Raw genomic sequence first — 16,182 nt, 5'->3', positions numbered from 1 at the left:
TTAAGTTCATGAAATGGGATTGAGTCGAGAGCGTGCAAAACAGATGAGAATATTTTGCATAAAAAGAAAAAAATGGCATTTTCTCTCGATGTTTTTTGGGGCCAGGAGCGGCTACGAAAGTCATTATGTTTCACGACATTGAGAAAAATTGTAAAAAAAATTAAGAAATTTGAAATTAAAAAAAAATTAAGTTATAGGTTTACAGCCTAACCTAAGGAATGTTTGTTTGCAAAGAAGCTTCCGGAGCAAGTGCTAATTTTTTCCAAGACTGCTGCTACTCGATGTCATGATCTGTTCAACCACTCAATGACACATCCACATCATGACTGAAATTTGTGTCATCAATTGTGGATTATTTTCTCTTTGTTATGAAACAGACGCTAGGAAATTAAGTTATCAAAATGCTACTACGTAGCCTACAGTACTTTTGAAGTGGTTGTCTTGATACAGCCAAGACGAAGAATCAAAGCTCAGGTTAGATAGAAAGCTGCAACTCTATTTTCGAGTTAGTCTAAGATGGATTTGCTTGTCTATGCAGTTACAAAACTATTTCTGCGAGGTAATTTGTAAATGTATAAAGTCTATTTGCAGCTAAAGTTACTTTTACGTTGAACAGTAAGCTACCGTACTTGAATCAGTAGTCTATAGGCCAAATCATAGTTTTTACAATTTATGCACTCTCAATGACCTCTTGGTAAAACTCTCACTCACCTGATGTAAATGCTTATTAACAGCGGTTTGTTTGTTGCCACAATTTAATCACCTTACAAAATATGTTAACCCAAAATGCAAGCAAATAAAGCCAAGGCTACTGCATTTCCTGGAAAGAGGAAAGTTTCAGAACAGTTTTAAACAACGTGTCAATTTCAGATACTTGCAGATGTATTGAAAAGTCATTCATAATATTTTCATTATGATAAAATAGATGTAAAATTGCTGATCAATTGCTACTTTTATTTGAATTTTCTGTTGGAGCACTTTTATATGGATGCCAGGAACATGAAACTTTTGGTGTTTGCACTCTTGCTTTCTTGCCAATGTAAGTTTGTAGCGTTATCGCAAGATGTAGCTAAGTCTCAATTGGCTTGCAAAGTTGTCGCAATCACTAAGTAGGCTATGTTCGGATGCTTACATAATAATTAGATAATTTAGTTTTAGTTTATGCCTGATCGTACAATATCTAGCCCAATATGCTATAGCCTAACTACCCAACATAAAAACAGTTTAAATATAGCCTGTGCTTCCGGTTTGACTAAAGTTCCTTTCATTCTCAGGCAGCAGGTTTTTGTTTTAATAATATCGCAAGTTCAATAAAGAGCACTTACAAAGTAAGTAATTACTAATTAGGCTGAAGACTAGTAGGATTTCTTTCTGGGGTTTTCTTTGTCTACCTTGCCCTTCGTGGTGAGGCCTAGAAAAAAGGTAGAAGTAATAAAAATGGAACGTGAAAACGTAGTTTAGTCCGAAAGAATTATAAGCTTAATATTTAGCTCGGTTGCTGCACTGCAATCTTCTTTCCCTTTTTTGTTTACTGCGTGCACTTGAAACTTGTTTTGCATGAACCAATGCTAAACTTGTTTATGATCCAATTCTGAGCAAACTGGCAAAAAAATTTGACTACAGGAAAGGAAGAAATGCATTTCTTGGAATGAGCGTTTGTTTTGTTTGTAGCTTTACCAGTTAGTAATCTAGCTAATTTTACTTAGTAACAAATACTTTAAAGAACTCCAAATGCAATAAAAACATATTCCAAGTCAGTGAAAATGAGATCATGCAGAACAAATATTTGCTAGGCATTTGTGTTGTGGGCTAAGTCATAAGCGCCTCGACAGTCTTTGGTTTTAGCCAATAAACAATTTCCGCACATCTGAGTTCATTCAATGTGGTCATCTTAAAATGCTTAAGTTGAGTGTCCACAACCCGTCTATGAGTCCTTAGTAAATTTTGAGTTGCCGTAGCGCCATTCTTATAAATCAGGAGTCCATTGATGTTGATGAATAACATTACTGAAACAAGTTGTGTGGTCAGCCGTGATAGTAGCGGTGTTACAACCAAGTTCATTTGCGAAAATCCACCTTCGGCTTCAGCAAAACTTATTGCAATCACCTTTAAAACTGCGGTATTGAGCAACTTTATGTTGTCTGGTATATGGCAAGGATTGTCAACGTAACATCGAAAATCGTAATTACTGTAAGAGCGATATATGATCAACACAATGCAACGGTCTATTTAAAGTAACGATTTGCTACTACAAAGTTTATGGTCCTGGTCCGGAGAATGTTTAACAAAAGCGCTAACTGCCGAAGACAATCTTTTGAAAGCACCAGATTCTCTACAAGTTCCTTGTAGTCATTTTGATGCAGAGACCTCTGAACATGGCTCTATCTATTTCCCTAATATTCTTCCTTTCTACGAGAGTAATAAAATTTTTGTACAATGCTGGAAAACACTTTTAAAGTCTGGCTTAAACGCCACGAGCTTCACGTGTGAAAGTGTTATGCGAAACTATTACTGTAGAGAACTACAAAGCTGATTTTTGCAGCAAAGCTATGAATTTGCAATTTAGAAGTACCATGGGCCACTAGCACTAGACGACCATGATAAAGGATCCTTACTTTACAATGTTACGGCACGAGAAGTAAACTCAGCTATTGTAATAAGATTACAGCTCATCAGGAAAAGATGGTAATGAATTCTCCGAGTATGCTTGTGGTATGATTATCGTTTTGTCCGGTAGGTGGATGCAGAAGATTTCATTAAAAGAAAATGATTTTTGAAAAAAAACATTTCCTCATTATTCAAAATACTGTATTATCACGCAAACAAAGTGAAATTTTTGAAGGCGAAGATTTAAATTCACAAACAAAATATGTTACGACGTTTGTAGTCGTTAACGGCACGTAATGTCAAAGTTGCTATCAAGAGCAGCACTTGTAGCGTATAGGCTACTAACATAAAACTCGAGTTGGAATCACAAGTTCTTATTAGAAAAGAGGCTGCATAGCCGAGTGGTAAAAACCCTGGCTCGGCGTTTGAACGTCGCCTGTTCGCCACCGCTCAAGAGCATGTGGCTGTGTCTTTGGTAAGACACCCCCAGTCATGTCTGAAGGTGGACACAAAGATTGGCTTCCTTATCTTCCCGCCCACTTAATCTAAACTTTCAACAATTAAGCGTAAGCCTGGATACGACTAAAATTTGAAAAGATGCAACTCTACAATAATCAGGTTAATAAAAATAGTATTCTTAATCGTTAAATTATCGTGACACAACATACACTCATGTTGAAGGGAGTAGTGATATCTACCCTCTTCATCACCGCTGCTGGACCTTGCAAACTCATTCAAGATTGTTTTTACGTGGCATTCGTTGATAAATGATCTACAAGGCAAATGCACGCCTGTCGTCACAGCAAAATGCAAAGTTAAATACGTTGGATCTTCTTTTGCGGACATCATACAAGATTTCCTCCATGAATAGTTTTTTTTTTTTTCAAAGAGGTAGTGTTAGTGCCGATGTACAATGATCTGAGACTGCGACATGGGAACAAGTCTGCAAAAAGGGTAAAAGTATCCATCTTTTTCTTTTTTTTATAACTCGGAATATAAAACATCATGATATTCATAATATTCTAGAACACGTTAGACGTTATCATCCCAGGAAGTTCTCCATTACTCCACAGTCCACACTTACTTCAGCAACAGATGACCTTTCTTCAAGAAGAAGGAGAATTTTAACCTTTTTTAAAGGCTGCACAGTGCACATTTTGTGTGTTTACTGTATTTGCAATTGCATGGAGTTTTTATAGCATTCTTGAGTGTTTTTAAATAGCTTTATTGGACGCTCAAAATCTATTCAGAAGTGTGATATTTTATAATGTCTTGGCACTAGATTTAGTGAAAGAAGTATGTAAGTCACAATCCGGTGGCAATAGTACTTGTTGACAAGGGCGCCGATCGCTCTCTAAGATTGGTGGGGACATTTACTAGGAAAGGTAGCAAGGGGCGACGAGCGAAGCGAGCTAAAAAGATCGGAGGTCTGTTCTGATAAACAAACAAATACAGTAGATACAAGTCTAATGCGATGTAGGCTATATATATTTTAATTGTCAGTGTCAGCATTGGACAGCAGTCGTCCAAACACTGCAACTCGGCAACGAGTCTTCGGCGAATTAAAAACGAAGTCCTTGCACTCCTTGGAGAGGTCATGGAGGTTGACCGAATTCAAAGCTTTGTTTTGCACATGCCAGACCATTGCATGATATGATCGTTTCGGTATCATGGTGGATCGTAACCAAGTTTAGACACATCGCAAAGTTGAAAATGACCATTCAGCTGAACACGAGCTGGCTGGTGAAATGAGCAAAAGTCACACAAAAAGTTCCACTTGCGGAAACGTTTACCGAACAGCGGATGGCATCTTTTTGAATATCATTCAAAAATCTTGTGCAAAGGACTCTGTGTGAGAGAACTCAGGATAATCGTCTACCACATGTGATTGTAGCTTTCCATTAAAGAGTGATTCTTGTAGAATTTTGTAGTTCTCAAGATCGGCCGACTTGAAATAGTCAGTAAGATTTTGCTGCGAGCTGTCAATGACTGCAAAATACTCTGACGATATTTCGTCTCTGGTGTTTGAAGTTGAGGAGGTCGACCATGGCCATGTCCATACTGAATACGATTTGGGATCTTTTTGGGACGTGACAAGTCTTTAAAAAAATTGGCAGGGTAAGAGTTGTTTTATTTGAAAAAAAGCATAAAAGCTGCCTGCCAGCCTTCCATTTGCTGATTTGGCCTATATACAATTTTTTGCCAAACCGGCCAAAATTGTATTTTTCAGCAGTCCTTTTCTTCAATTGTAGTCCATTTCAGCAGTCCTTAACTTCAATGTAACAATAACTCAAAAAACTCTTTTTTTCTCACACAAAAGTGACACAAGCTAAGCCTATACTGCACAGCATGCTTGTACGACTCTTTCTAAGTAATTCTAACACTCCGCACTGTCTGGCTTTGGCGTTACCAAAACAAATACAATTTGCGAGTTGCACCTGGGTTTCTCCGCCTAATAAAACATTTGTAGACTACTACGGTTGAGGTTTGCTGGCATAAAACAAAAATGTTGTCCCCTCCTTTCAATAGATTTTAGACGTCTGACTGGTAAAATTGTAACATTCGGTTAATATTTTCCCTTATAAGTTACAAAAATAATGTAAACAGATGGTGGGGACATATAAAAAGATGGTGGGGACATGTCCCCGCTGTCCTATAGGGATCGGCGCCCATGCTTGTTGAAACTTAATATTGAAGCCAACTTGATTGATTGGATCTTCATCCTAGAATTGGGAAAACTTCAGAGCTTAATTCGGGCAGTTTCACTTACTTGTAGAGGCTTTGAACCGCTGACGCAGGCTTGGTCACCGAGATACCAAAGTGAAGTTTCCGATTGTTGAAGTAAATTGCTGCTGGGTAATTATTCCATTCAATAGGTGCCGCTGTGTGGAGAGCAGTCCTGAAATGCGTTGCTCAAGCGCACACCTTGAAAACCGAATCAGCTCTGCTTGATCTTGATTGGGTGCGTAACGGTAAACACTGAGCTAACTGGGCTTGCATATCCTAATTTAATTAAATCATATTACCTGAACTTCATAAAATATCATAGTATAATTTCAATATTCTTTTTTAATTTTTCAATCTTCTAATTGGGTACTGTCACTCAATAAACTACTGGTGTGATGTTACTTTAATGCTTTTCGAACTTGTCCCTTGAGTTATATCAATGGCAACACGATAGTGTATAATGATAATAATGTCAACGCAAAAAGATTATGCGAATGTGTCTGTTTAGATAGCTCACTTCAAGGGACACTTTGTCCGACCAAAGGTATGTGGGGAACTGCATGCAACTTCACTTGTGGCAATGGCTGCATGTTTACAGTATGTGACCAAGATTCTGGTCAATGCACGAATTTAGCTGGAGCCCTTATTACTGATTGTACAGTGGGATATGTTGGAACTCTTTGCAACCAAGTAAGTTTGTTAGTTTATTTTTCCACCAGTTTCATGGCCTATCTGACTGACTCGATTTCTCTATGGAAGTGATTACACCTTTGTCTGCTTCCGTGTCACTTTAGGATTCCTTAAAATCCATAAGCTCATTGCCATTGCATATTGCGGTCTAGAAAAATTTGCGGTATGAAAAATCAGCACACTCACGAATATTGACAAAACTGTATGAATTAATGTAGTGGTTGCATTCGCTTATCTTTAATCAGCGGGATGCGTTGCATAAATTTGCTCACAGCGTGTTAAAAGTCATGGCAGGCTCTACAAATCTGGGGAAAATTAGTCGCAAGGAAATAGCATGATAAACTGTAGTGTCGAGTACACGGACATTACTGCAGAATAATAATAATCTTTGTACTTGACTGTATATTATACAGTGTTTTGTTTTTGCAATATGCATGGTCAGTTGGTCACCGCATGCATATCTATTAAACTTGATCCATATTCTTCCCAGCCCGGACAAGTTGAGACGAGCAGCAGTAGCCTGGGTTTTTTTTTCGGTCATTTATCGGTCATTGACCGATTTTTTAGCAAAATGTCCGAAAAAATATAGTCAATTCGGTCAAAATGTCCGAAAAAATATATAGTCAATTCAGTCAACTTCGATGAACGTTGAAGAAACGTTTGTCTGTTCTAACTTTTCTCAGATAAACCACAGCAACGTTTCTCAGCGAAACTTTATGTTGTAGCTAGTCAGGAAGTGCAAATTTTGGTTTGTATCTGCTACTTGAAAGACAATATTTTCATCAGAAAAAAATGATCGAAATAAATAAAAAATTACCAAATTTTTTCAAGTCATTTCGGACAAATGACAGAAAAGTCTCATCGAAAAAAAAACAGGCAATTACCTAAATAAATTTGGAATAGAGATTAAATGGCGCGTAACCTAACGTAAAAGAAATGCATCAACTCCGGATAGAGACGTGATGAATGGCTTCATGAAAGAGTTTGGCAATTCCGTTGCGATTACTTCCTATGGCCCTCATTCGTAATCTCCACTTCCGAAGCAAGGATTTTTCCTAAAATAAGATCTCAAATTAAACTCTATTGCATCACTTCTATATTCTTGAAATCTTCTTCGTCGTGTGTCACATGGCCCTAGCCCAGAGCATCACGCAAACTTTTGCTTTACTGTTAAACTTGGCTAAATCCTGTGCAGAGCACCTTGCTTTTAAGACAGGACATTAGAGTTGATATTGCATAGTTTGCTCCTGTTCGCATTTGTAGCTTGTGCTTCCCATAGAATACCCCCAGTGTTGCGTTAAAGTTTTACATCTGCAAATGCCAGTTGTTAGGCAGTTAAGGCATCGCCAATACTTCCACGGTTCACGCTTTCCGGGAGGAAGTCCTTCTGTGGGATAGAGCTCCATATTGGCCGATGTCGGTCCGGCTGTCAGTCCCTCCTGCCGTAATGGAACCTGCACATTGGCAGCAACCTCATCTTGATTCAGTGAGACAACTGAGACAAGGAAACTTCTTCTTGATCTCAATCGCCTGCGTGCTGGTGTTTGGCCATGGCTATGTTTTTAAAATGACAAGTTTAAGCATTTGTGAGGTTTAGAATGTCATGGCAGGTTAGCTAATCTGAAAATAACGTCCTTGCCTGCCAGATCTTGAAGAAAATAATAATTCTTTAGTTTTAAAAAAGTAGTCATCTATTAAAGGATAAAGGCGCTAAAGCAAGTCCTTTCAAAGAGCTAGCAAATGCATCTGCAATTGAAACCATAGCCTACTATTTCAAAAGCAATAAGTTGTATTGCCGTAATTATTTAGACCTGATGTTTTGATGGAACATGCAATTTTAATGGTTCTGCTCAAGTAAAAGTTATGAATACTCCCGGACCATTCTAAGTGTTGGGTCTACATATTCTAGAAATTGGAAACTACTGCTGCATGGTCTTTCACTGCTTCTAGCTGTTTGTTGTGTTGCAATCTGAAATTCACGCTTGGATTTTTGTCTATTGCAGCTACAGTAGGCTAGCCTATTGGCAGGTCATCACAATGTATGTAAAGTAACATTGGCAGGTCATCACAATGATGTCACAATGTATGTAAAGTAACATTGGCAGGTCATCACAATGATGTCACAATGTATGTAAAGTAACATTATTGGTTTCAATAGCAAAAAAACTAAAACCACCAAAAGATAATGTCGACTAATCTCCCATGAGCCGGTTCAAAAAAGAAGAGTCTAGCTTACATTCATTCACTTTGACCCCCATTCTAAGTTTTGTTGAAGATCGATTTTATATTGCCTGACACCAGAGCTCAATTTGAAAAAAATAATCTCAAGATTTTACCCAGTTGTGAACAAGATGAGAGTCTTGAAAAATAAAATAAAAAGTTTCTTTTAACCAGACTGGGTGTCAGCAACCAGGAACATGGGGGACAAACTGTGCAAAGGCTTGTGGAGATGGATGTCCTGATGCTGATAACGATGGCTACGGTGAATGTGATATCACTTCCGGCAATTGCGTAGCTGCTCAAAGTCAATGCTCACCAGGCTACAGAGGCTTACAATGTGCAGAGCGTAAGTTACTTGTAACGCGTATAGATAATAATTAATGTTTGGTTCTTCTTCTTCGTCGTATTTGAGCTGTCTTCTTCCGAACTATATGTTTGGGCATGAGGTCATCAGCCACTCGACAGTCTGGTCGTCCAGGGCCTTCAGTCCAAGCGTTCCATGTGGTGGTTGGTGGATTGGGCAGTCATGGACGACATGGTCCACTGTCTGGTCTGTGGCACCACACTCGCATCCCGGTGAGGGAGCCAGGCCCCATCTGCACATGTCTGAGCGAAAGCGACCGACACCGGTTCGTAGGCGGTTAAGCGGGACCCACGCAAGTCTTGCGAAGGACATTCCCGGAGGGTGGGGGTCGAATGTTTGGTGAACTTAAATTAGTACTTAATTGTCGATTTACATGCCAACTCTTTAGAGCTACTGATGTGACATCGATCTTGCAAAACAAGTAGGCGGTGATCAGTTGTAGGCCTAGAAGTAGATTTGAATAAAATAACTTTTTTATCGAAATATAGAATGCAACTGTGCATGCATAGGGTATTAAGCAAATTATCATTTGTTCATATTATAGTGTCGTAATTTGCTGAGCATCTCTTATAGTAGTTCTATGCCCAGACAACTTAGGCAAGTCATTGAACAAATAAATTATATTTTTGCAAGGTAGGCTGTAGGAATTGGTATTTGGTGTATAAAATGAAGAGTTAATATGGCATTTTTATTTTTTTGCGTATTTTATAGTTGATCAGGCTTTGGAATAAATTTAATTTAATGTTTAGCCGTTGCTGGAAAATTTTCAGTGCTTTTATTACATACAGTCGTGTTATTATCGAGTCGGGTGCATATTAACTGATGTTGTTCAATTAAAATTCTAAAAAAATATAGGCCCTCATAATAATTGCTGTGCTGGTCAATCGTGATGACATGTTCACTGGAAACTGCGTTTTTGTTGTAAATACAACATTATGAGCTCTTATTCTATCAAATTTTGCTATACATATTCTAAGGTGTTGATTAAAGCAGGTCCATAATGGATGTAAATTTACGTGCATTTAAAACCAAACGTGTTGCTACAAAGTGATTAGTTTTACAGCAATATGCCAAGTTTGCAATGGCGGGACGTGCGTCGCCCCAAACCTGTGCCAGCTTTGCCCTGTCCATTTTGCATCTGGAGTGACTTGCAGAAGTAAGTTTTATTTTTGTTAAAATTGCCATCAGAGATTTGTCATCTTACAATCTCTCTCAGAAATCTCTGATGGCCGTGGTACAAAATGTTTGTGAAGCATGAAAAAGAATTTACGCTTTTTCCAGTTTGTTTTCTATTTGATCAGATGAGCACATCAGTCAGCACGGCCTAAAAAAGAAAATCAAACTTGCAGTTGTTTTACTATCTATTTCTACATGGAAACTTGGTGCTTCATTGCTTCATCCAACCCTCGACAAGAGGAAGGAACTTTGATGATGATAAATTCCTGGATAGGAATTATCGAAAGCGTTTTGGCTAAAAACGCAAAATATCCGTATGATAAAGGCAACGCTTTACCTTTGCTGGTTTAAGTTCAACTGCCTGGGTCAAGATGAGGTTGCCGCCAATGTGCGGGTCCAACTGTGGCAGGAAGAGCTGGCAGTCAGGCCGAAATCGGCCAATATGAAGCTCTCTCCCACAGAAACTCATCCTCCCGGAAAGCGTGAACTATGGCAGTATTGGCGATGCCTCAACCGCTTAAGAACTGGTATTGGCAGATGTAAGACGTTGATGCGACACTGTGGGTATTCTTTCGGAAGCACAAGTTGTAAATGTGGACAGGAGCAAACAATGTAACATCTAGCCTACTCGAATGCTATGTTCTAAAAGCAAGATGCTCCGCACAGGATTTAGCCGAGTTCAACAATTGAGCAAGAGCTTGAGTGATGCTCTGGGCTACGGCCGCGTAACACACGACCGAAAAATAATAAGTTTAACTGCACATTTGCACAACTATAGGCTATATAGCCTAGGCTACAGTAGGCTACCTAGGAATCATAATAAGTGCAAAGAAATATGTAGAAGGAACATTACCTATCATAAATGAAATTTAGGCAAATGTTTATTGCTGGACGTAATTAATCAAAAAGCACTATATTGTTGTTTGATAAATTACTTTGTTGTCATTCCGATCCGTGCATTCCAGATATTCGCTTGGACGGGTTATTGAAGGGATCCATCCCCACATTTGGCGTTCTAGCTTTTGTGGTTGTGCTACTTACCGTTTGTTCCAGTGTATGCAACAGACGGAAGCTGAAATCGAAACGACGTTCTATGACGAAACAAAAATAGCCTGCAAGGACTGACCTTTCCAACGCGATTTTCTTTTTGCTCAGCTTCACCCCTTTCCAAGGACTTTTTACAGCCAATAACAGTGTCCTGGACAAATTAAGTTTTCTCACCACATGAAAAAATATTGTTGTAACGAAATACTAAATGTGAAGAGTTCAAAGTGTATCGTTTTAGGTAACCTACCCTAAGATGCAACTTCAATGTCATTACACTTATGTGATTTTCATGGAGTACACTTGTAGCCTGGTTGTAACTGGTCGTATTCTTCCGCCAAGCAACACTCACCTTCAAGCATAGTCATTAGTCAGTTTACCAGTGATTTTACTGCCTTTGTCAAAAATTGAAATTAAAGTTGTAAAAACTGTGGTGTAAAATGTAGTAAAATGCATTTATTTTACGCCAATTATACTTTTCAATTGACATTTTTTTGTCTGTGTCTACGTACCTCAGTGTGATATTTTTGTTTGGCTATAGCCTCACGTTTTAAAGTATGATAATATTAGCTAAACTGGCGACAATACATTTCATTAGCTTACTGAACCAGTTAGCTGCAACTTTGTCAACAATACATACGAAGGTTCGTATAACTCAAAATATCTAAAGGCATAGAGCCCCTGCTGTGATTGCATATTTCTCTCAGACTGAGTCAAGCTGATATGAATCTTGACTCAGCGGATTTCCCGCCTTGTAAAGCGCTGACGGCATCACACAAAGCAGATGCGCACTGCTCAACTACGCATGCCAAGAGTTGAACAATCGCAGGAATTCAAAGAGTGAACCATCGCTGATTGATCTTGGCGTTTCTTTGTTTAAATATTTATTTACAATCAATTTGAGCTGTGATGACAGACTTCGCGTAAATTTGGGATCTCACCACTGATTGTAATCTATAAACAAGCTCTTCAGAAGACGTTGTCTACAAACAAAGCATGTGAGAAAACAAGACGTCAACCTTCTGATAGTTAGTGTTTAATCTCTAAACGTGGACGTACAAAACAATGATGAAATACACACTGCAAAAAGACACAGCATTGTAACATGGTGATAACGTGTATTATGATAGTACACCTGATACAAAAATCCACACAAAAAACTTTGAAAAATCATCTTCTGGCGCAGCATGAAAGACGGTCCGATGTATCAAACGATATCGACTTTCTCAAGTTTTCCATGAAGTTGTAACAATAATTGTAGGCTACTGACACACAGTCTTTCAAACGCATGCGAGAATCTTACGTTGGCGACAGATTTTGGAATGAGCTATAAAAATATAGAATTTAAACACGGTAGTAGCCTAAATGTTACAACAATAATAGGGTTGCAATCTTTAATAAAAAAAAGTAAATCAATACGCAATAAAATACTAGGCCTCTGCAATAAAATACTAGGCCTCCATACTTGATTAATGAACATAAATAGTAGGCCTATATTAAATTTCAAGATTGTCTCAGCTATAAAACAAATATTAATCAATATGCAAATAGAAATCACAATGCAATGGGTGGTTGATTACATGCAACAGCAGCCGTTTCTACATCATGGCATGTAAAAACGGCATGCTTATTATCCTCCTCTAGCTACTGATGAAGTGCAAAACAGTGCGTGACATAAACACGATTCTATATAGGATGGTATAGGTAGGGCGGAATAAATGCAAAAAATAGAACTTTCAAGATAAAAATATGTGCACACAAAATACATTTCGCAATTAGTCAGTCACATATTTCACTTTGGTGACATGTGTGGCCTACAAGCCGTATGCCGCAGGTACACGAAAGGCGTCATTGCAATCATATAGTCGACAACAAAAATAATAAGACTAACTAAACGAAATTATAGTCTCAGAGGGTGGATAATAATAAACAAAACGCACAAAAACATTTCATATAAAAACTGTTCACTGGAAAATGCACAGATGTGTCAAAAAAGTACAAAAAGGAAGACACCGCCGATAAAACTGCACAAGTGTGGAAAATAAAACGTAAAGTCGTCTGTAAATATTCTATTTGTTCAACTTCGCTTTTATGGGCTCAATGCCAGAACAGAAACATTATTTCACTAAACTTTTTCAATTACCACCCACACTCGTGGCAAGCGCATCTCTGTACAACTGGTTCGCTTTTTTGTTTCCAATCCACTCCCTGGACTGGAAGGTCCATGATTGGCCAGTTGTACTGTTCTTGATGATCACGTGATCACACAGCCAATCAGCGTTGAAACCTGCGTCGTCATGTTCCAATCGAATCTAAGATGAACAACATAGTAGTAAGCACTAAAACTACATTTGTTAAACAAAGAAGACAAAAGATAAGACTTAGCCTGCATGACAGTTGACTGTATTCTATCTGTTACTGGATTTTGTTCTTACATTAGCCTACTAATCAACCCAGTAAATGTTTAAAGACATAGCAATTGTTTTTGAACTTAAAAACTTTACGTCTGCATTTGCTGGGTTAAAATGTATTTTAATAAGCAGAGTATTTAATTTGTGAACGTATGTTTGGCACAGTAGCCTCTGCAGTCCTAAACAAGCACGTCTTTAGAAACCACATTTTATGAACAGGCGCTGTTCAAGTTTGTTATAATCTTGTTAGTGGTAGCAATAGCAATAGAGACTAAAATACCTTGGTTAAGTCACCGAGATCTAGGATTTCTAGATTGAATTTATCCGTTTGGTTTCTCTCAAATAAATCACGGAATCTCTGCTTCAACGGTCGCTTGCCGGAATCTCCGTTTGTTCCGTAAATTGTCAAACTGACATTCGCGTCAGTACCAGCACCTGTAAAAACAAATCAATCATTAATTCAATGCAATCAAACCTTGCTTTCTGTGTCATGGACGGCTGCCTTAGTTTCGGGATTTGGTTCTGTTGATATGGTTCAATTTCCAACTATAGTGTATATCATAAAAATGCACTGCCATTCGTGTCCAAACAGTAGTTAAAAGTAACAACACGTAACAGGACCAGCAATGCATCAGGAAAAGCACTTGCCCAAGGCTCTATACAACTGCGCTTGACCTGTCTGCAATGTAGGCTACTGTGCTGAGAACAACGCATCACTGTTACGGATACGAAATCACTACGCAAAATAAAATAAAACACCAATCTTCAATACAATCACCTTTTTCGTCGGCCGTCACCACTGTCACCTCATACTTGACAGGCGTTAGACTAGCCATTGATGTGGTCCTCCCTTTAGTGGAAGTACACTTGAAAGTCTCGCCTCTGTCGTCGTATCCGTCATCGTTTCTGATCCAAGCATTGCAAGGGAACTGAAACATTCCTCCAATGTTGTTCTCAACAGTCACTTCTGCAACGTGCCAACGACCAGGCCCTAACAAATGTGATTAAAAGTTGTTTGAAAACAGGTGGTTCGCCAGTGATTTATGTGTTAAAAGTCTTTTACTATTGATTGGTAGAGTAAAGGGGTTTCAACAAGGTGTTTCAATAAGTGCATCAGCTTGCAATGTCATCTGTTTATCATGCTTGTTCTTATTTGCTAATATCGCATACCAGAAAAATGTTGATTGTTTGTATGACTGCCAGTTTAATTTCAAAGGTTTTTCAGTAAATTTTTTTGGCAAAGAAAAAAACTAGGAATACCTCAGGGTATGAAGTTCAAACTATTGTACGATAATGGCAAACGGTTTCCACTGACTTGATTTTTTGATGTGCTGTTTGAAACTGCTTGTTCGCAGATAATAATGATTATGGTTCAGTCTTCAGTTACATTCGTAAAAAACATAATACAGTATTTTAAAATAGTTGTCGCAATGGGTTTATGAACTGTTAATGTAGTCAATTTTGAGTTCTGACAAACCAGACACCAAAGTCATTTTTGGCAATGACTGATTTGGTGTCTGGCCCCAACGTGTGCAAACGTTGAATCGACATAAAAATAACATTATCTGGTCGAGTAGCAGCAAGTTACCTGTGAGTCCCACAGTGATCTCCTTCAGGTCTCCCAGATCCTTGGACTCAACTTCAAACTCACTCATCTGTCCTCTTCCTAGAGTCGCCTTTCTACCTGTTCCGTTTTTAAGGAGCGTCTTCTTTGACTTTGCACGCGATTCTCCAGCTAGAATAATCCATGCGTCACAGTCAGGAGCGGCGTCCTTCTTGTCTGTTGTTACAACCGACACTTTATAAGTTTCCCGACCACGTGGCGTGCCTGGAACAAGATGATCAGATAATAATCGGAGGAAGGATATTGAACTTATAGCAAAATAATTTTCTACAAAAAGTTCTAGTTTTATTGACAGTTTGTATGGGATTCGTTATCAACCTTTATGCTTATCTCCAGCCAGCAAATCAGTTCTTTGTTGCGTCTGCAAACGTTGAATCAATGCAAAAAAGAACTGGTTTTGTGACTGGATTCTGCTGCACGGCCAAGCGATCGATGTGCCAGTATACAGCGTTCTAAAAAAATGTCATTTTGAGACTATTGACAGTATCCGGCTGTGTCTTTGGCAACACGCTTATTGAAACGCAAGAAGGCGGACACAAAGATTGCTTTCCATGCTTTCCTGTCCATTTAAGCTGGACTATCAACCACTGCGCATAAACCTAGATACGATAAAAAATCCTTGTTCTTGGCGTTGGATATCAGTTTATGGTATATTTTCAAAAGCATTTCTGTAGGCCAAAACGTCATTTTCAGTCACTTAAAGTAAGCTATCAACTGCGTTTCTAAAGTTCCTAGCAATGATGATTCTCCACAATGTTGTAAGTGATTGCAGCAGATTTTACGTATGTTGTATAATTATGATGCATGCACAAACGAAAAAACTGTATGGAACCAGCTTAAAAAACTTACTAGGCCTTCGTCCCGCCGCTGTCGCGCAAGAAAGTTCTCTGATGAGTTGCTTGTCGTCTTCATCGTCAGCGAGCCACCGATTACAAGGAAACATGTACTTGGCTCCAGCGCTTTGATCTTCTACTTCGATATGTTCCAAATGCCATCCTGTGACAAAATGTTATAAAGTGAAAATGACTGAAAAATCGAGTTGAAACTTTAAATCAAACAAGGCGCTTGCGATCGGTGGTACCTGAACTAAATCCTTTGTTGTCATGCCAGACCCGAAGCTTTTGTAAATCTCCAACACTAAGCTTCTCGTTGAAGACAAAAACATCCATGGCACCTTTCTCAAACTTGTTCTTGCCAGTTTCCGATTCCTTCAAACGGAGCTCTCCAGTGTCACCGTTCAGTCCTGGACAATCAACAAGAAATTCGAATAAAATCTGGTGACTTAGAGTCTAAGCCTTATACTCTGTTGTAGAAAAATA

General features: G+C 38.6%; 2 protein-coding genes across 2 annotated transcripts in view; one reads left to right on the top strand and one right to left on the bottom strand.

Annotated features, from left to right (window-relative positions):
* Positions 1 to 635: 635 nt before the first annotated feature.
* LOC145772644 (uncharacterized) lies at positions 636 to 11,315 on the top strand. Its single transcript, XM_082584511.1, has 5 exons — positions 636 to 1,039; positions 5,843 to 6,024; positions 8,419 to 8,590; positions 9,672 to 9,764; positions 10,750 to 11,315. The coding sequence occupies exons 1-5, from the start codon at positions 985 to 987 to the stop codon at positions 10,893 to 10,895; spliced, it is 648 nt and encodes a 215-aa protein (XP_082440637.1). The 5' UTR covers positions 636 to 984; the 3' UTR covers positions 10,896 to 11,315.
* Positions 11,316 to 11,854: 539 nt separating this feature from the next.
* Positions 11,855 to 16,182, bottom strand: part of LOC145771544 (lipoxygenase homology domain-containing protein 1-like) — a 40,192-nt gene continuing 35,864 nt past the window's right edge. Inside the window, exons 50-55 of the mRNA XM_082583246.1 lie at positions 15,945 to 16,106; positions 15,713 to 15,859; positions 14,828 to 15,067; positions 14,018 to 14,230; positions 13,520 to 13,674; positions 11,855 to 13,140 (exon numbers count right to left, since the gene is read on the bottom strand). Coding sequence (XP_082439372.1) covers positions 12,964 to 13,140; positions 13,520 to 13,674; positions 14,018 to 14,230; positions 14,828 to 15,067; positions 15,713 to 15,859; positions 15,945 to 16,106 — 1,094 coding nt within the window. The 3' untranslated portion in view covers positions 11,855 to 12,963. The remainder of the gene's footprint in view (positions 13,141 to 13,519; positions 13,675 to 14,017; positions 14,231 to 14,827; positions 15,068 to 15,712; positions 15,860 to 15,944; positions 16,107 to 16,182) is intronic.

The sequence above is a fragment of the Aplidium turbinatum genome, chromosome 6 (assembly GCF_918807975.1).
Source record: "Aplidium turbinatum chromosome 6, kaAplTurb1.1, whole genome shotgun sequence".
NCBI classification, from domain to species: Eukaryota; Metazoa; Chordata; class Ascidiacea; order Aplousobranchia; family Polyclinidae; genus Aplidium; species Aplidium turbinatum.
The sequence above is the reverse complement of the archived record's forward strand: the minus strand, read 5'-3'. Positions and strand labels throughout refer to the sequence as shown.